Source organism: Fusarium graminearum, chromosome 3 (genome assembly GCF_000240135.3).
Source record: "Fusarium graminearum PH-1 chromosome 3, whole genome shotgun sequence".
NCBI lineage: Eukaryota > Fungi > Ascomycota > Sordariomycetes > Hypocreales > Nectriaceae > Fusarium > Fusarium graminearum.
In genome coordinates, this window is record NC_026476.1 from 119,132 (window position 1) to 137,207 (window position 18,076).

An 18,076-nucleotide genomic window follows, 5' to 3' on the forward strand; every position below is an offset into this window, starting at 1 on the left:
GTAATTTCCAGGGATTAAAAATCTCTTGCTGAAAGCTCTTGAAGCATGTACTCGAATTATATATGATTTAATTGCGTATTCCGCCAGGTTGGCCATTTGTGGTTGATAAAGTGTTAATCCCGGCAAAGCATGCTTAAACACCAGCAATAGCTCTCTTCTTTAATACAGCAGAGTTGGCATTCAACCCTTCCCAATCATGTGCGTCCAAACAAGCCTGTCGACTGAGTAATACAGCAACACTAGTCCTCTCCCTGAGCTCCGTCTCGTATTCATCAATAGCTTTTTTGCAATCTTCTTCCTGGTTGTAGACTGCCTCTAGTGCTTTGGTCAGCCTGTAAGCATCCAGAATACCATGGTTCGCCGCCTCCCCTCGATACATAGTCATCGCATGAGCAGCATCGCCAGCAAGAGTGATCTTACCACTGCGATTGTCCCACGGAAGACATGGCCAGTCCTGGAGTACAATCTCAATGACTTCAGATCCCTCAGGAATGGCATGCACGACATCTCGTAGCACAGGATTGAACTCAATTGCCCGTTGCTTCATGTACGCCAAACGCTCTGCGTCAGTGGCCTTGACCTCCTCTTGTTCTGTTTTCATAGGCCATGATATCATGACTTGAACTCGATAGCGCTCATTATCTGTTCCTGCAGTTCCGTTGACATGTGGTGTTTCCAGCATGCTGAACCAGAAAAAGGTCCCTGTCACAGGGTGACATCCCTGGAAAAGTAGAGGGTCAATATCCTTTAGCGGCTTTACTTGCTCTGGCGTGAGGTTTAGAGCAGCGCCCGTAAAACGTATTGGTAGTCGGACGTTTCGATAAGAATCAGGTGCAAGGTATTTCCGGGTTCTTGAGTTGCTCCCTTCAACGCCGACAATGAGGGACCCTTCAACTTGAGATCCGTCCTCGAATATCGCGATCGCTTGGTCGTCGTGTTCCTGAATGGAAGCGAGGCGTTTGTTCCATGTCACATGCTCAGAAACACTTTCTAGAAGGACATTCCGCATCTTTTCTCTGTTGACTCGTCGCCGGTCGCCGGGTGGGATGAGGAATTTGGGCTCGAGAGTCTCAAGGTTAATGAAAACAAACTTTCCTCGACCTTGAAGGTCGGCTTCTGGATCGACTTGAACTGCTTCGACGCGTTTAAACGTGTCGTCCGATAAGAGCTCTCGCAGGAAAGGAAGAACCCAGTGGAGGGTTATGGCCCAGCCCTGGCCTCGAGCGCTGATGTGGCTGTCGCGCTCATACACCTTGAAAGGAATGCCGAGCTTTGGAGGTGTTAGCAAAGTCCCGACAAATATGTCTAGTGGTTCGTGTCGAAATCAGTCCACAAAGACTGAATTTTAGTGAGTCGTACCTTTTTGAGCCCATGAGCAAGTACTAGACCAACAACTCCGGCACCGATTATGAGGACTGGCTTGCGGTCTTTGGACATTATGATAAAAGCTGGATTTGAATAATTATGGCTTCTGTATAACCGTACAGAAAAGTAACGTCGGAAAACAATTTTCTTGACCAAGAGTCAAGAAGTGCCCATATAAGACTATGATCTACAGGTAGTTTTGAGTCTCAGCAAGTCGGTCGGAGCCGATGGATGTCTTGCATCATACAACGCTTATCGGTGGGTCGTATCTATGGCGGGGTTTGGTTTGATGATTACATGGAGGATCCCACCATGGCGGTTCGTTTTAGTGCATGTGAGGAGAAGTGGCAGGGTTCCGTCGGACAATGGCGCTAATCATGCAACCGTCGGAAAACATTACCTGCTAAGGCGAACTCAAGACACATTCCAAGATAGCGGGGTGCTCTACGTTATGGACAATTGTGGCCCATTTGACAGAATCGAGGTCCAGAGACGAGAAATTGATGAAAACACCAGAGCCATTCAAGAGCTGATTCATTTCGCACTCTTATATGACTGCATACCTTCGTCTCTGACAGCACTATCAGATTTCAGCATCACATCCATTCCCTGTAACAAGCAACCGTAATGACTCAGGACCACAAACACGAGGCTCTTCAGCCTATTCACCCCTCCATGAAAAACAAGCTCGATCCTGTCTTCGAGAAGCTTTACAACGACAATGTCGCCAACACACCCCTTAAACCCATAGATCTCGAGGTCTTGCGATCAAAATATTCAGTTCTCTATTCTTACGGCACCGGCCCCGCGCCAGAGGTTGCTCGTGAATATGACGCTCAGATCACTACTCGCGAGGGCATCGTTCTTGATATTAGAGTTTACGAACCTGATACTGCTGGGCCATGGCCAGTTCATATCGATTACCATGGAGGAGGCTGGGGTCTTGGCGATCTCAATACCGAAAGCCATATCTGCAAGCACATCTGCAAAGTCGCTGAGGTCGCGGTCATTGACGTAGCATATCGTCTTGTGCCGGAGAATGCTTTTCCATGTGGCGTGACCGATAGCTTTGCCGCTCTTCAATACATTCACAAAAAAGGTGCTGAGAGATTCAGCATCGACCCAGAAAGGATATCCATAGGTGGCGTGTCGGCTGGCGGATTTATCAGTCTCGCACTTGCCCACATGGCTCGCGATGCTGGAATACCTCTCAAGCTTGTGGCTGTGGGCACGCCGGTGATTGACGACCTCAGCAAGTATTCAAGTGCCTCGGATTCGCCTTTTGCGTCTATGCAGGAGAACGAGCATGCACCTACACTCAACTGGGGACGATTGGCATGGTTTGACAAGCTTAAATGGAGTTCCCTCGGATCGGACCCGGAAGAGATTGCCAGGAAGCGCCAGCAAATACCAGAGATATTTGCCAATCTATTCAAAGCTGATGACTTTACCAACTTGGCAAAAACCGTTATTTATACAGCTGGTGCTGACCCTCTTAGAGATGAAGGCGAGGCTTATGGCATGAAGCTGATTGAGCATGGGAACGAAGTGACCATGAAGAGATTTCCGGGAGTACCGCACCCATTCATGCACATGGATAAGGATCTCTGGCAGGCAAGAGAATTTATTTTGCAAACAGCTTCTGCGATCCGGGACGCGCTTCATCACTCATAGTAGGACAGAGATCAATGTAACCAATTCAGCATTAACAGTTGGATCATTTTTTGAATCGTCTGTAAATTAAGAATATTTTGTAACTCTACACTACACTCATAGGTATAGACCGTGGTAATCGCCATACGCTAGTTCCCTTCTCTGACTGATCTTATACATTGTACTTCTGAACTCTCCTACCTATGTCACCTGAAGAAGCTATCAAGAAGGAAAAGTAACCACTGTTATAGCCGAAGGTGCTATCTACCCCGCTTGTTAGTCTTCTCTAGCGCCTGATATGATGGCCACCAAGCGTTATTTACTAACTTGTAATAGTCTAGCCACTACTCGGTGTCAAGATTACGATAATACGGAACCGACTTCCGACAGACCCATAACCGCTTCCGATACCCCAGGTTGGTCACACGCCTTCCAAATCCTCTCATCCACAAACACCATCAAATGGATTCAATTCCAAGAACCATTACCGTTTGTTTGCGATGCGCCGACATCAAGCAGCGATGTAGAGGAGGAATCCCTTGTGATCGCTGTACCCGGTTGAGTCTTCCATGCCGTCCTAAAAGTAACATGGACCCTTATCCGGGGGACGTTGACATGGAAGGATCTAGCAGCATCATGCTTGAGCTACCCAAGGCCAGAATCAGACGGGTGCAGACAGGATGTTTGACATGCAAACGACGCAAAAAGAAATGTGACGAGATGTAAGTCAACACATCTTGCCAGTCCATCTCACCGGTCTAAACTCACGGTCATCACAGGAAGCCTCGATGCGGTGATTGCCAAAGACTTTGTTTGGGATGTTCATGGCCTCCGCAAAGGCAGAGTAGAGAGAGGCTCAATAGCTGGGCTAGTGAGTCATGGCTGGGCGGGGATCCAGTCAATGAGCTTCCGTCAGACCGATGTCAAAGTCCACAACAGTTGACCAACTCGCCTCAATCAACCCTTGACCTCAGCATCGCAGACCTGCTCTGTCAAATGTCAGGTGCCATCTCTTCAGATGTGCATGATGCCAACATAGGGGACTCGCTCCAAGATCTGTCCTGGAATATCTCACCCGGCTCAGCATGGCTCGACATCCTCCCAGATACACCGTCTGCGACTGAAAGTCCTCAAGAAAGTCTCTTGAATACGACGCTCAGCCTATATACACCAAGCCTTCTGCCAGACGTGACATCTCCGCATGATAAGGCGTTACTCAACCACTACTCAACAATTGTCGCTTTCGTATTATCCCGGCATCCAAGCACTGCTTCAAATCCTTACACAAGTTACATCCTACCAATGGCCATATCGAACCAACTAATCCTCCATTGTGTACTCGCATTGAGTGCGACTCATTGGCAAAAGCTCCAACCAGACATGCGAGATCGGGCATTGCTTCATAAAGGACATGCAACGCAGTCTCTTGCTAATCTACTACCACATGTTGATTCCAACTCTGTAGATATTGCCTTGGTCGCTTGTCTGTTACTTTGCATGTCAGAACTGTTTGACGGCACGTCGGCTGGTTGGAAGCTCCATCTACAAGGAGCGAAACGCCTTTTGTCCACTTTGGAGACTCAAAAGAGTGCTAACCTATCCAGTGGTCATTTCAAGTTCTTTGTCAAGCTGGCGCGCTTTCTTGATAGTGCAGCGACGACCAGCACTTGCAAACCTCCGCTCATCGACGATTCAACAGTAAAGGCTTTACCAGAATCGACAGAAAATTCCAGCGCGGATGATGCAGCAATCTATGGGATACCTAAGGAGCTGTTCCACATGGTTGACCGCGTTAACAATCTAGCCAGTAAGCGAGGAACAAGAGTTGATGAAATATCAGAAGCATTGTTTCGCCAAGAGGCGGAAAGGGTCCAAGGCCTACTCGATAGCTGGGCATACGACTACGGAGGCCTCACTGGCGCTGTTATCTCACTCTCTCCAGAGAATGACGACGTACTTCACGCAACAATCGCATATGAGTGGGCGCTTCGACTTCGACTCCACCAGATCACTGAAGGTTACTCGACAGATGAAAAGGTGTTTGATTGTGTGCAACACATTCTGGACTCCGCTCAGAAAATTCGTTACGGCAGTTCCCTTGAGCCATGTCTACTGTTTCCACTTGTCATGGCCGGGGGTGCCTGTAGTACTCTAGAGCAGAGAATCGTGGTACAGGACAGACTTATGGTAATGGAGCGGACTTGTGGTTTCGGCTACATCCATCAGAGTCGAGAGTTGGTAGAAACTGTCTGGAAAAGGAGGGAAACGGAGTCAATGGTCAATTGGGCTAGGATTCGCTATGAGGAGATGGGTGGTTTAGCTCTTTATTAACATTTGAACTGTGGTCCAGTCTATTACTGCTGACGATTCCTGCTTGTCGCCCTTCGTCCACGCTGGGCATTCAGGACATTGCTTCTTTAACCAGTCCAGCGATGTGAGAATGCATATCATAAGCGCACACCTCATCAATAGTCAGCATACCAGGCTTCGTATCCTTACTAGACCATCCGATTCTTTCATTTAGATTCTCCCTGGCACGTCTGCTCGCTTCCTGTAATCTCGTAGCTCGTGGTTTACGCTCAGCCTCATACAATCTGAGTCGCTCCTCGACAGTCAAGTGAGAGTACTTGTCAGAGAAAAGGATGCCCAATGCACCAGCGTCTTCGATGGCCATGCAGGCTCCTTGGCTCTGATCCGGCATCATGGGATGGGCAGCGTCACCTAGCAGGGTGCACCGACCCTTGCTCCAGTAGGGATAAGGGTCGTGGTTGTAGAGGCGCCACATCTTGATGTCTTCGGCATGTAGAAAGAGCTTTATGAGCTTGGGGTCTAACCCTGGAAAGGTAGATGCAAGGACTTCCCCAGTTGTGGAAATGTTCCAACCATCCTCTTTCAGATCATTCTTCTCGGCCGGGTAGAAGCAGTAACATGAAACGACATTGTTTTCGCTACATGCTGAGAGAACAATCTTGGTTTTGGAATCACCTCCCCAAAATTCGATGGCATCGTTGTTTATGTACTCTTCCAAATCGAGTTCGCGAAGCTGATCGGCATAAATGATGCAGCGGTAGCAGCAGGATGTGCTTGGCACGACCTGTGGAATAATGCCTAGTTGTTCGCGCATCACGCTTCGAATACCATCAGCGCAGATGATAGCGTCGTGTGTTGCCTCTACCCCATTCTCAAATGTGATATGTCCCGTCTCAGTATCTAGGCTTGAAGCCTTGTGCCATGTTTTGAGCTCGGCCGGTCGACCTTGGCCATGCGAGGATAGTGCCACATCCTTTAGGTGGTTGTGCAAGTCAATTCGATGGAAGTTGTTATAATCGGTGCCAAAGCGCTGGCGATAGTCTCCTAAAGGATAGATTCCCTGAACCTCGCCAGAAGAGTATTCATGACGGATAAGATTGCGTAGAATAACGGGTTTAGCAGCTGGGATGTCGACATTCCATTCCTCCAGGAAGCGAGAACCATTAGAGGCCACAGATAAAGAGGCGCCGACTTCACCACCAAAGTCGTAACGCTCGTAAAGTGTTACGTTGTGGCCCGCTCGACGGAGAGCAATGGCTGCAGAAAGGCCACCAAGGCCAGACCCAATGATGCCGATTGATAGAGATGATTCGGTACGCCCAGGCATTTTGATGTGAGTAAGAATCTGAATCAAGATTTGGTGACGGGGGATCTTTGATCAAAGGGTCAAATCTTTGGAGCAGAACGAGATAGAAGGCAGGATGATGTAAGTATTAGATGATTTAATTGAGGATGTTCTATTGTTTCTCTAAATACGTTGCTAATCTTTGTCCTTCACCTGTGTTCATCGTCGACCGTCCCAACTGACGATGAACTCCTCCATCCTCGACCATTGAGACTAGACCGCCCTATCTTGAAATCCGCGCGGACCGCTATCGTCATGGACGACTCTGGAATTGTCTCCACGACAAGGTTTGAAGGTATTGAAGGCAATCTTGTAAGCGACGGCGGGGAAGTGCAATCTGACTGATATGATTGGTCCCGCCTGAGCTTGCGATCCGACGGTTGCAGCTTATCACAGTCTAGCCCATTCAAGACAAAGTTCGCCGCCGTATCTACTCCAGATTCTTTGCAGGTCTCGACCGAGGGGAATTGCCAAAAGCTCTCACAACTTATCAACTTATCAAAAGAGCTTCTTGACGCTCAGTTGTTTGAGTATCCAAGTTTGCATAGTAGATACCAAGTACTTAAATCGCCTCAATGTCGCTTTAAGCTCTCACCTCAATGCTTCGACTCAGCCTTGGCATCGCTTCTACATCACGGATTATAGAGTCTTTCACAATCTGAGTAATTGAATCGTCACAACTACTGTCGAGAAAGTGCTTGATTTACACTCCAGGTAAGTTTATCTCGACAAGCGTCATCTTCTGCTCTGCCTCACGTCGTCATGATCCATCTAACCTGTACTCAACAGCACAAATTGGACAACCTAAGAAACTCCCCCCCGAGAATTCAAGATGGCTCCTAGCGACATGGAGAAGACTCAATCGAACACTCGCCCCGCTTCCGTCGCCAAAGGCTCAGTGACAGATATAGCCGGTGAAGCGTCACTAAAGCCAATTACTCGCAAAGTCGACTATCATCTTGTACCACTCATGCTGGTTTGCTATTTTCTCCAGTTCCTCGACAAGGTTCTGATAAACTATGCGAACATCATGGGCCTCTCAGAAACGCTCAACTTCAAGGGAAACGACTTTTCGTGGATGGCAACAGCTTTTTTTATTGGATTCGCAGTGGCCGAGTTTCCACAAGGAGTCTTGATCCAGAAATTCCCCGTTAGTAAAGTCCTTGGAATCAATGTGGTGCTTTGGGGAACAGTCATCTGCTGCTCAGCTGCAGCAGTCAATTTCCCGGGTATGACAGCGGCAAGAACCTTGCTCGGCATGTTCGAAGCAGTCATTTCCCCTTCTCTCATAATGATAACTTCTCAATGGTACACCAGAAAACAAGCAACTCCTAGAACTGGTATATGGTACTGTGGTCTTGGAATTGGGCAGACCGTTGGCGGGCTCATCTCATACGCAGCTCAGCATGGTAGTAGAACAGGCAGCTTCCAAGGCTGGCGTATCATGTTTGTGTCAGTGGGTCTTTTCAACGTTCTGGTCGGTCTTGTTGTCATTTTCTGGATGCCTTCCAGCATCAAGGATGCCAAATTCTTGACTGAGCATGAGCAGCTTGTTCTTCAAGAAGCGTTGGCTGCCGACCAGGGTGGACACTGCGCCAAGGTTTTTCGTCCTTCTGGTATCTGGGATGCTCTGAAGGATCTACAGGTGTGGCTACTGTTCCTCAACACTATCCTCATTGTCATACCCTCGGGTATCATCACGACTTTCTCGGCTACCTTGATCAGAGGATTCGGATATGATTCCAAACAGGCCGCCTTGCTGAACATGCCTGCAGGCGTAGTATCAGTAAGCGCAACGCTCCTTAGCACATTCGCTATCCTCTATGGGTTTCAGAGGTGGTTGGGACTTTGTCTCCTCATGGTCCCGACTCTCATTGGAGCTGGCTTGATGTCTTTCAACTCGAGCAGTCAGGCTAGCTCCCTAGTTGGCATTTACCTGATCAATTTTGACGTGGCACCGCTTGCGCTGATATACGCACTCGTCGGTGCCAATATCCAAGGCTATACCAAAAAGGTCACGACCAACGCTATCATCGCCGTCGGCTTTTCCATCGCCAATATTATTGGACCCCAAACTTTCCAGGCCAAGGATGCACCAAGCTTTCTTCCGGCCAAGGTCACAGTATTCTGTGTTTGTGGTGGCTCAGTAGTCGTGACGATTCTGACTAGAATTCTCTATGGTGTCCGAAACAGGAAGGGACGGGTATCACGCGATATCGGTGAACTTGACGAGGTCGAAACCATGGAGACAATGACAGACAGGGATAACCCAAACTTCGTTTATGTATATTAGCTATTATTTTATTATCGGCATAATTGCCTGCATCTTATTGAGATGAAAAGATATATCTTTCTTTGGTTGAGATTAGCGATGTTGATTCTGTGACGCTTGCAATGCTATTAAATTCTGCGAACTTGTCTTTGAGGAGAGCGGCAGGAGTTGGATTTGGACGAGGAGGACGAGGACTCGCGGGAGTTGAAAGGGTCGCGTGCCCGAATTCAATAACATATCGACAGTATATTTTGTGCTGGTAAGAGTGGTCGTGATATTTAGAAGAAAAATGCAGCTACTAAAACTTAAGGAGCACATGCATTTGGAGGGGATGGTGATGGTGTTGTAGCGGCGGATGGAAACAATTGCCTGTGCCATAGGTATTCTGCCGGTTACTTTCAGCCTTGAAGAATGGTAGTGGATTGTAGAACTGAGTTGTGCGCGATTTAATTCGTCTGAATAGTGAAACAATAACTTAACCAATCAGATACTGCAGTATATTGCTACCCTAGACATGAATAACTGCGAACAGAATATTCAGGGGAAACAGCTAGAGATAAGTTGTGTCGAAGAAACCATAGAGCTTCAGTGCGCCAAGTCTTACGTCCATTTGTATTATAGGGATTATCGAGGTCATACTACTTATGGTTTAACAAACTACAACGCATGATTGGAAATATAAGTACTAAGATTGAAAGATTTGGAATCCACAGTTTATATTTTCCCCACCATTTTGTCTTCTATTGGCAAAACAATGCCTGCTATGGAGTCCTCGATTACCTTTCGAGACATATAAAAGAAGGCTGTCCAACAAAACCCCCGCGAGCTGCCGCTTGACGAATGATAATCATACCTTCTCCTGAAAAACTTTTGCCAGAAATTATCAATAACCAGCATCTGTTCGCTAACGGCCGTGACAAGACTCAAGGATAGAATAGCTAACACACAATTGACTTTTTGAAACTCATAAACTAATAGCCTGCCACAATCGCCGCCCGTGGGACTCAGCGAGCGTCGAGCGAGGCCGGAGGGGGGAAAAAAGTCACTACCCTTTGCGAAAAGGCAAACATGGAGAGATGATGTGAAGAACTGCACTTATAACCAGACGTCAAGATCGAAGAACAGAATCGTGTCCACCAAATGAAACCATTCGCAACAAGCGACAATGCCACCAAGACGAGGATCAGGACTGATGACTTGCAAAGCACAAAACAAGTAACACCAACATTGAACAGTTGTGGATTTTGGGAGAATGATTCTCTCCACTCCAAGGCATAACCAATAAAGGTATACGTATACCTAGACGCTAGATCTACCACAAAGTACATCGATCGATAAAGACATATTAACACCAATGATCGTCATCATCCCAATCCTCCTCCGTGGGCTCCCATTCGTTCCGATGTTCTCCAAGCTTGTCCATGAGCCGGTCCACTGCATCGAAAGCTTCATATTTCCGAAATGCGAGAGGCCATCCAAATGCTCGATAGAGCTGCCTGGTATAGTGTATGTCAAGGGCTGTACCCCATGCCCCATCCTGTGCAATCACCTCTTCCTCCGTTATAACCTCCTCGCCAAGCCGTTCCTCAATTTTGTCAGCTTCGATAGTAATCCTTCTGCGACAGGGTATGAGCTTTAGCGCGATGTAGTCTTGCTTTACCCCATCGAAAAATACTTTCAGGTCGACTTGCAGGAGGTCATGCATGAGTCGCTCCTCTACAGTAATTTCCCCATCTCTCACATTCAACCAGATATATTTGCCCCAGGCTTCGCGACCAGTAGCTAGTGGAAAGACATCACGCATGTCGATTATGATCTGTCGCCGCTCTGAATATATCTCATCTGAGCTCGATACTCTCCCCCACATGACACGTTTAAAACAGCTTTGAGGCAGGGTTGGATAGTCCACCAGTCGAGACTTGTAGTGGATGAAAGCTTTGCAGTCGTTGTCGAAGTAAGGAATGCGTTTTATGACTTGGCCGACCATGTCGGAGCTCCCAAGACTTTCTAACAAGGGTTCCATGTCGGTCCAGCCTTCTGCTGAGGGGAGTTTGAGGTACTGGGCATCGTAATAAATTATAGTCAAGAATAAATAAAAGTCCAGAAGAATCGCGGCAATTTCTGCTGGAGAGTAGCTGTTTTCTGACAGCGGAGCCATTCTTGTTGTGTGACTCTTTCAAGTGCGCCAATGTTTAATAAATAGAAACTACAGATGACAGTGGTGACAAGAAGGGGTGAAGGGAACTTGAAGTCTCGAGAGGTGACCTTTCATTGAGAAGTGTTGGTACCCACATGCCCAGAAACAAAAGAACACATAAAGATTATCTACTGGGTAACAGACATTACCGTTTTGGAGAATGAAGACCCGTTATAAATAGCCGACTGTACCCGAGTCACTACTTATATAACTACTAACAAAACCAGTGCTGATGCATTTACTTCAGATCTATGATCTAACTGAGATTGCTATGAAAAATACTCTCTGGTCTGTCTGTGTTGCATAAAGTAGTCGGCATCTGACTATTTGTCGCCATTTTGCGTCTTTCCATTATGTACCGCTCATGATAGTTCCATACCTTCGATGTCGGGTTTTTGGTTTCCTCTTGAAATATCACCGTAGCTTGAAATCTACAAAGATACCTGGTCCGACTACATCGTGAACAAATCTATCTTCGGCAAGTAACTCCTTTGTCTTCAACTCCATCTTGAAGTAGTGGAAGAAGTGTGCTAGGGTCATGGTGATCTCCGCATATGCGAGGCTTTATAGGTTAGTCATTTAAGTTCTCCACGTCTGGTCTGGGTTTGTCACATACTTCATTCCGATGCACTGGCGAGCGCCTTTGCTGAAAGTGCATAATTGTTTCTCAAGCTCCTTTGAGTCGGGACCAAGCCAACGGGCTGGGTTGAAGGATTTGGCATCCTGACCCCAAATCTGGGGATCGGTGTTCATGGTATACGCCGACATACCAACCAGTGTCTACTTGTGTCAGTATGAAGCCGTAGAAATACAATCGTACTAGAACGTACACCTGGAGGAATCACTTTGCCTTCTACAACAAAAGGCTGGGCTTGTTTTGGAACGATACGAGGGAGAGTACCAGGTACCCCCATTCCGAGTCGGAGAGCCTCGTTGACACAGGCACGCTAGAAACATATGAGCGGCGAAGTCCTTTTGCCGTCTGATCGAAGACTAGGACTACTTACTAGATATTTGACCTGCTCTAGTTGGATGAGTGATGGGATGTCGTGAGATTCTCCAAACAACTGATCCACGGTTTCCGTCAATGTCTTCTCGACCTCTGGTGTGTGTAAGATGTGGAACAGCGCTGTAGTTAGCGTGAAGGCGGTCGTGTCGGAGCCAGCAATAAAAGTATTAATGGCCTCAGCCTTTTGCAAATCGGCAGATAACGACTCGAGTTTGTCAAAAATGACAGGGAAGCGGGAACGGGTCGTTCGGCGTTTGTAGGTATCGTACGAGTCGATTATTATTCCAACCAATTTTTCGGTCTGCCTCAGAACTGGGTTGAAATTTGCAGCGATAGAAAGAGGAACAAGCTTTGCCACGACTCTTTGCATGGTGCTGTAGTATCTTTCGAAAGGCAGTTCTGAGGCAAGGCTCATAGCTTTGAGATATTCCGATTCGAACGAGGTTGGATGCTCATTGATCATATTGATGCAACTGCCAAACAAGAATTCCGAGACAATGTCGATTGTCATGCATCTGAGTTGGGGTTGAACTAGTATTACTAAGGTAAATGATGGAGTAGATGGTCTCACCTCAAGGCAGGCCACACATTGATTGATCCATCCTTGGAGATACGTTTGATCTTTTCTTTGGTCTCTTGTATCTTTTCCAAAATGAGCGGTTCCAATTTCTGGACTCCTGCTTTGGAAAAGAGGGGGTTAAGCAACTTGCGTCTCTCTTTGTGCAATTGGACATCTGTCTCGCTGAAGACAGTGTGACGGGATTCAAAGCTGTTATAGAAAAGTGGCTCCTTTGGGAAAGCATTGACCTGACTGTAGATGACCTTGTACACACTTGGATCTGAGATGTGAAGGTGATTCGGTCCAATGCGTAACACTTTTGTGCCTGTTTATCGGTTCGGTAAGCAGCAGTAAGTTGATTGCCTGCGATGTAGTGTACATACCAAATTCTTTATGAAGCTTTTCGTAATCCTTTTCAGGAAAGCCTTTTCGGACTATCTTTGCCTGCCATTGGCGGCTGATGGCGGCAGAGCGTGGCCCTGGGAATTTTGAAAGAGGATGAAAGTGTAGCCTGTATACAGCCCTAAGAATTTGAAATGTTGCAATAGCGATGATGACGGTAATGAGGCAGGCCAATTGAGATGGAGGGTAGTTAATAATCTTTTGGAAATAGTCAATGACTACTCGGGAATAGTCCATGGTTACTTGAGAATAGTCCATGCCAAATACTTGTACTTATCGATAATTAGATACTCACAATGTAGACCGTTATCGTGTTTTACTGCTTCGTCGTATCATTTTTTATAGGGTGCTCATGGATGCAATTCGTGTTGTGGGGAGCGTCCGACGCATCTCGGGCCATCTCCACCTCCACATCAAGTCGCGGGTAAAATGTCCGCGTACTTCTGCCGGCAGTTACGGTTTGTTCTGATGCTACGTAATGAGATGAAGTGTGTATCTGTTTTAGGAAATGATCGATGCACTATTTCTGGTTAAGCCCTTGTCGCTGGAGTGCCTGGCAAGGTTCTTATGGCGGTCGCTGCACTAGTCTAGGCTAGTCTACTAAGAACGTTGGTTTGGATATAGGTAGAAATACATGTCTGAAAGGTTGCGGTGGTCGGTCTCTTCCCTACTTCTCCACAGAGATAGACACATAGTAATCTCACACTTGGCTACATCCCTCACTCAACATGCAATCGCGCGCCTCCGCAACCCTCAACCAAGGTAGTAATGCCGATGTTGATATCGATAGCGATAGCGCTATAAATGGCGTCCGTGACGCGTCGTTGGCATCGTTGACGTGCCCCGAATGCAGCCAGACTTTCCGTCGGCGCGAGCACCTGAGCCGACATCTGGACCGACACTCCGGCCGTCGCTCTTACACGTGCAGTGTCTGCAAGACAGCCTTCTCGCGGAGGTATTCACCCATTCATTTCCCCAGAAATGCGGCACTTCGGCGATTGTGGCTGACTCAAAGATCAAGGGATACTCTGAGACGCCATATCGGCACACATGGCACCGCAGCCCTCGAGGCATGGGAACAAGATAATCCTCGTTTTTCACGTCACCAACTATATCGTGCGTGTCAAGCTTGTGCCAGAGCAAAACAACGCTGCGATGGTCGCAGCCCGGCACCTTGTACTAAATGTGCAAGCAAAGGTCGTCGCTGCTTATACCAACCCAATCCTGGCAATGACGAGACTTTGGTCCATACACAGCCTGTTACTAGTGATGACACATCTGTTACCCTCCCTTCGTCGTCGTCTTCCCAGCCCTTGCAACCTTTGACTCCCCTGCCATCTTGGCTTGAGCCAGACTCCTCTACATGGGACGCCCTTTTAACCTCTACCCAATTCCTACTACCATTCGCGCATATCCCTTCACTCGAAGCTGGGACATCACCCGATTTCAACTTTGGATACCAGCAGGGTAGTTTCGGTGCTGAAGCAACACAGATAGAGACTGTTGAGGATGTCGAGGCCTTGACTGAACTAAATAATCTGACAGCAGAAGAACAAGACGTCCTGATTGCAGAAAACATTCCTCATGTATCGCCTCTGACCTCAGCAACGCGAAAACACATGATCCAAGCCATCAAAGAAGCTGGACTGCCTCAGAATGAGGCCCAAGGGCTTGACGCCAACTTCCCCTGTTTGAGACACCTTAATACCTATATGCAATTGTACTTTGAGCATTTCCATCCGCAGATGCCCTTTTTGCACGTTCCCACATTTCAGGCCTCACCCGAGAATTGGCAGCTGATTCTAAGTATCGTGAGTCTTGGCAGTCGGTACTCCCTAGCACCTCGCCATCAAGATCATTTCTTACTCTTGCAACGAGTTCTCCAGCATATGCTGAAAAGAGATGTGAGGCACCACCATTGCGCTATCTTGGAATGATTAAGCTAATACGGTATCTTGTACGATGCAGCTCCGGGAATTAACGAGCGTTGACCTCTTGATTTCTGCACAATCCCACTTGTTGTTCCAGCAAAGTCTTTGGCTTTCGGGCGAGTGGGCCGTTACAGTTGAGTTGCAGTTTTACCGAAACATCCTCATTACCCTTTGTCGTCTATTGCTATCTCGAGAGGGCACCTTAATGCACACGCATACATCCACGGAAGACGCGAACGACGCATGGCTGCAGTGGATACAAGCCGAGGCCAAACGGCGCATCGTTCACTTTACCTATAGTAAGTCATACTTGATAAGTTTTCCCTGGGACCTCAGCTTACACAACGAGTCACCGAGTGTCTATACGCGACATTTCTTATGCTTCCACCTCTGCTCTCGACTACTGAACTGCAGATACCGTTACCCACCGCTAATTCGTACTGGTCATCCAATTACGAGCAGTGGCACCTTCTTCCAACACCGCAGCCTTCATCTACGCTTTGTCCCTTACTCGCACGTGTTGGTCTTGGCCATGTAGCTCATGATAGTCTGGAGCAGCTAACCAAGTCTTTAATATTGTGCTCGGCTTCAATACAGCAAGCCGCTGAAGGCGATTTCCTTCGAGCTATGGGTCTTGACTCTATTGGCACTACTACTCGTCAACCTAGCCTAGCTATGGGTATGGTGACAACAATTTCCAAGAATGCTTTTGATGCATTGTCGCACGCAGGATGCTCTCAAGCATTACATGAAACGCATCCTGGCAGCCAGAACGACTTTGCTTTCCTTTCACGAGTTCTTACTATTCTCTCATTCACTCCATTATCGCTGCTCTTTTCTTATCATAAATGGCAAACGACGGACGTAGGCCAAAGCAACGCTCGGTCTCAACTTTTAAACATCATACCGCAGGATGTCGGTAGAGCTAGGCACTGCTTGTACTACGCAGCACAGACCTATCAACACTTTCGCACCACTAAGCCGGCAACAGTGCTTGATGTAATGGGCGCCCTAGTCTGTGTACTATATATGGTGCTGTACGTGGATATTATTGAGAAGCAAGGTGATAGTTTCGCTGGACTTGAGGGTGGCGACATATCACGCAACATGGACATCATTCGACTCGGCCAAGTCGTTGATGGACACACTTTGAACGACTGGTTACAGGTGAGAAGTCATAAACGACTTCACGTCACCGGTGTAGGTTTCCTGCATACTGAAGGTAGCATACTCCGTTTATATAAAGAAGGCTCGCGAATCATGGCAAGGGGGTCTTCTATCTCGAGGATGGCCAAGTCAATGTCGAATCTTCTTGAGTCGCAAGCTAGAGGGTATCCTTTGACAGACAAGACGTTTGGAGGGCTATAAGAAAGTTGGCTGAGATATATGAGTAACCTTTTGATTAACTGGCGGAAATTAATTGTCATGTATCGCAATATACCACTATTTCCAAGACTTGGATGCCAGAAACGTCTTGAAAAACTTGCTTAACTAATATGTATACCAACCTCTTGTCAACATCAATTGTCTTGCGTCAGCCAGTCCAGCTTCTGCTCAGACTTCAAGCCAATAACCTTCAAAAATGAATAGAACCATCCCACCACCGTCATCATCATTCCGACAGAGGCTAGAATCATCCTTCCTGTTACCGTCCTGGCGTCCAGCGCAATCAGAGCCTCGCTGGATTTGACCATGCTAAATGTCCGCTCAAACATCTCTTCCTCAAATGTCCGTACTAAAGCGGCAAGCTCTTTATCAGCAGGCAAACACTTATTGAAAGCGGTTTTATAAAAAAGATTGACAAGACAACTGGCATCGGTCAGTGCCTGGTTTGCACCCATGCCTCGAGTTGGAGGCATGGGATGCACGGCATCGCCTAGAAGGATGATTCGTGAGTTCTTGTCAATGCCATCTCGCCAATCCTTCTCAGGCCTGAAGGAGCTCGTCAAAAGACCCGTCCGAATTGAGTCGGTTGCTGACTGCACCATGAAAGCCAAGGGTTCACCGTAGCCTAGGTCGCTTCGTATGTAGTCTACAAGGTGAGGGACAATCTTCTGGGGATCATTGCCTGCTTTCGCTAGCAAAGCTTCCCCATGAGGTCTGGATATCATGAGTGCCCAGAACAAAGTGGATGACGCTTCTTGGCCGGCATCAAGACCATCCGTATCCTTATAAATAGACACGTATCCAGAAACGTTCTTGCCACCCATGAGTAGAACCGGGCCGTGTTTGACAAGGGAATCAGGTAGCTTATCGCGGATAGCTTGGGAAACAGTGCCACGAGATTGAACAAGAAATTGGTGCTGTAGCTTGATCTTGTTATTAATACCGACTTGCCGGTTAACCCTGCTGCCACTACCGTCTGCCGCAATCAGGATGTCGGCATCTTGTGAGTCCTGGCCATCGAAGTGAAGACGCACGCCACCTTGGTCACCCGGTAAGAGTTCAAAGCGCTCAAAGGTGTGATTGAAGTGAACGCGGTTTTGGATGAGCATGGGCTGTAGGAAAGCACGGCGCAGTCCGAGCCTGGGCACGGCCCGACTCTTCGGGTACCACCTGTGTGCAGCTAGGCGTAGCAGAGTCTCGAATGTAGCAGGATCAACAACCGTAGGCGCTGTGTCGTGATCTTCCGACCAGACCTCGCGGATCGAGGACCAAGCGTCAGGGCCGGATACTGTCTTGAGAGCATTTAGGCCGCTACGGCTAAGGCGAAGCTGATAGCCGCCACGCTCGGAGTCGAATGCAACTGTGTCTCGTTCATAGATCTGAACGTCGAATCTGCCAGCTGGGTCCTTGAGCAAGCCATTGGCCACGGCAAGTCCAGAAAGACCTGCCCCAATGATTGCGACTCGTATCTTGCGTTTGTTCTCCTCTTGAGGTTGATATTTTGACTCAGTCATGGTAGATGATGTGGTTTTCTCGGAATTGTGTACAAATATGAATAGATGGGAGTTATTTGACTTGATTCAAAGAATATTGATTGAGGTTATGAATGTGATAAGACTGTGTGTTTCAAGACATGTAACCAGAGCA

The 18,076-nt window shown here is 47.6% G+C and overlaps 9 protein-coding genes across 9 annotated transcripts; 4 read left to right on the forward strand and 5 right to left on the reverse strand.

Moving 5' to 3' along the window:
- Positions 1-133: 133 nt before the first annotated feature.
- Positions 134-1,437, reverse strand: FGSG_04720 (uncharacterized protein; the record flags this gene model as incomplete). The annotated part of the gene is made up of 2 exons (XM_011324857.1): positions 134-1,270; positions 1,360-1,437. 2 exons carry the CDS (start codon positions 1,435-1,437, stop codon positions 134-136), a joined length of 1,215 nt encoding a protein of 404 aa, XP_011323159.1.
- A 555-nt stretch (positions 1,438-1,992) lies between these two features.
- On the forward strand, positions 1,993-3,039 carry FGSG_12596 (uncharacterized protein; the record flags this gene model as incomplete). Its single annotated transcript, XM_011324858.1, has 1 exon — positions 1,993-3,039. The coding sequence occupies one exon, from the start codon at positions 1,993-1,995 to the stop codon at positions 3,037-3,039; it is 1,047 nt and encodes a 348-aa protein (XP_011323160.1).
- Positions 3,040-3,606: 567 nt separating this feature from the next.
- FGSG_12597 (uncharacterized protein) lies at positions 3,607-5,309 on the forward strand (the record flags this gene model as incomplete). The annotated part of the gene is made up of 3 exons (XM_011324859.1): positions 3,607-3,740; positions 3,798-5,055; positions 5,166-5,309. 3 exons carry the CDS (start codon positions 3,607-3,609, stop codon positions 5,307-5,309), a joined length of 1,536 nt encoding a protein of 511 aa, XP_011323161.1.
- A 110-nt stretch (positions 5,310-5,419) lies between these two features.
- FGSG_04722 (uncharacterized protein) lies at positions 5,420-6,655 on the reverse strand (the record flags this gene model as incomplete). The annotated part of the gene is made up of 1 exon (XM_011324860.1): positions 5,420-6,655. The coding sequence occupies one exon, from the start codon at positions 6,653-6,655 to the stop codon at positions 5,420-5,422; it is 1,236 nt and encodes a 411-aa protein (XP_011323162.1).
- An 850-nt stretch (positions 6,656-7,505) lies between these two features.
- FGSG_04723 (uncharacterized protein) lies at positions 7,506-8,966 on the forward strand (the record flags this gene model as incomplete). Its single annotated transcript, XM_011324861.1, has 1 exon — positions 7,506-8,966. One exon carries the CDS (start codon positions 7,506-7,508, stop codon positions 8,964-8,966), a length of 1,461 nt encoding a protein of 486 aa, XP_011323163.1.
- Positions 8,967-10,290: 1,324 nt separating this feature from the next.
- On the reverse strand, positions 10,291-11,103 carry FGSG_12598 (uncharacterized protein; the record flags this gene model as incomplete). Its single annotated transcript, XM_011324862.1, has 1 exon — positions 10,291-11,103. The coding sequence occupies one exon, from the start codon at positions 11,101-11,103 to the stop codon at positions 10,291-10,293; it is 813 nt and encodes a 270-aa protein (XP_011323164.1).
- A 453-nt stretch (positions 11,104-11,556) lies between these two features.
- FGSG_12599 (uncharacterized protein) lies at positions 11,557-13,349 on the reverse strand (the record flags this gene model as incomplete). Its single annotated transcript, XM_011324863.1, has 6 exons — positions 11,557-11,704; positions 11,759-11,877; positions 11,913-12,089; positions 12,150-12,666; positions 12,723-13,035; positions 13,094-13,349. 6 exons carry the CDS (start codon positions 13,347-13,349, stop codon positions 11,557-11,559), a joined length of 1,530 nt encoding a protein of 509 aa, XP_011323165.1.
- An 813-nt stretch (positions 13,350-14,162) lies between these two features.
- FGSG_04725 (uncharacterized protein) lies at positions 14,163-16,385 on the forward strand (the record flags this gene model as incomplete). The annotated part of the gene is made up of 5 exons (XM_011324864.1): positions 14,163-14,228; positions 14,369-14,923; positions 15,081-15,342; positions 15,582-16,210; positions 16,290-16,385. 5 exons carry the CDS (start codon positions 14,163-14,165, stop codon positions 16,383-16,385), a joined length of 1,608 nt encoding a protein of 535 aa, XP_011323166.1.
- Positions 16,386-16,563: 178 nt separating this feature from the next.
- Positions 16,564-17,943, reverse strand: FGSG_04726 (uncharacterized protein; the record flags this gene model as incomplete). The annotated part of the gene is made up of 1 exon (XM_011324865.1): positions 16,564-17,943. One exon carries the CDS (start codon positions 17,941-17,943, stop codon positions 16,564-16,566), a length of 1,380 nt encoding a protein of 459 aa, XP_011323167.1.
- Positions 17,944-18,076: the final 133 nt, after the last annotated feature.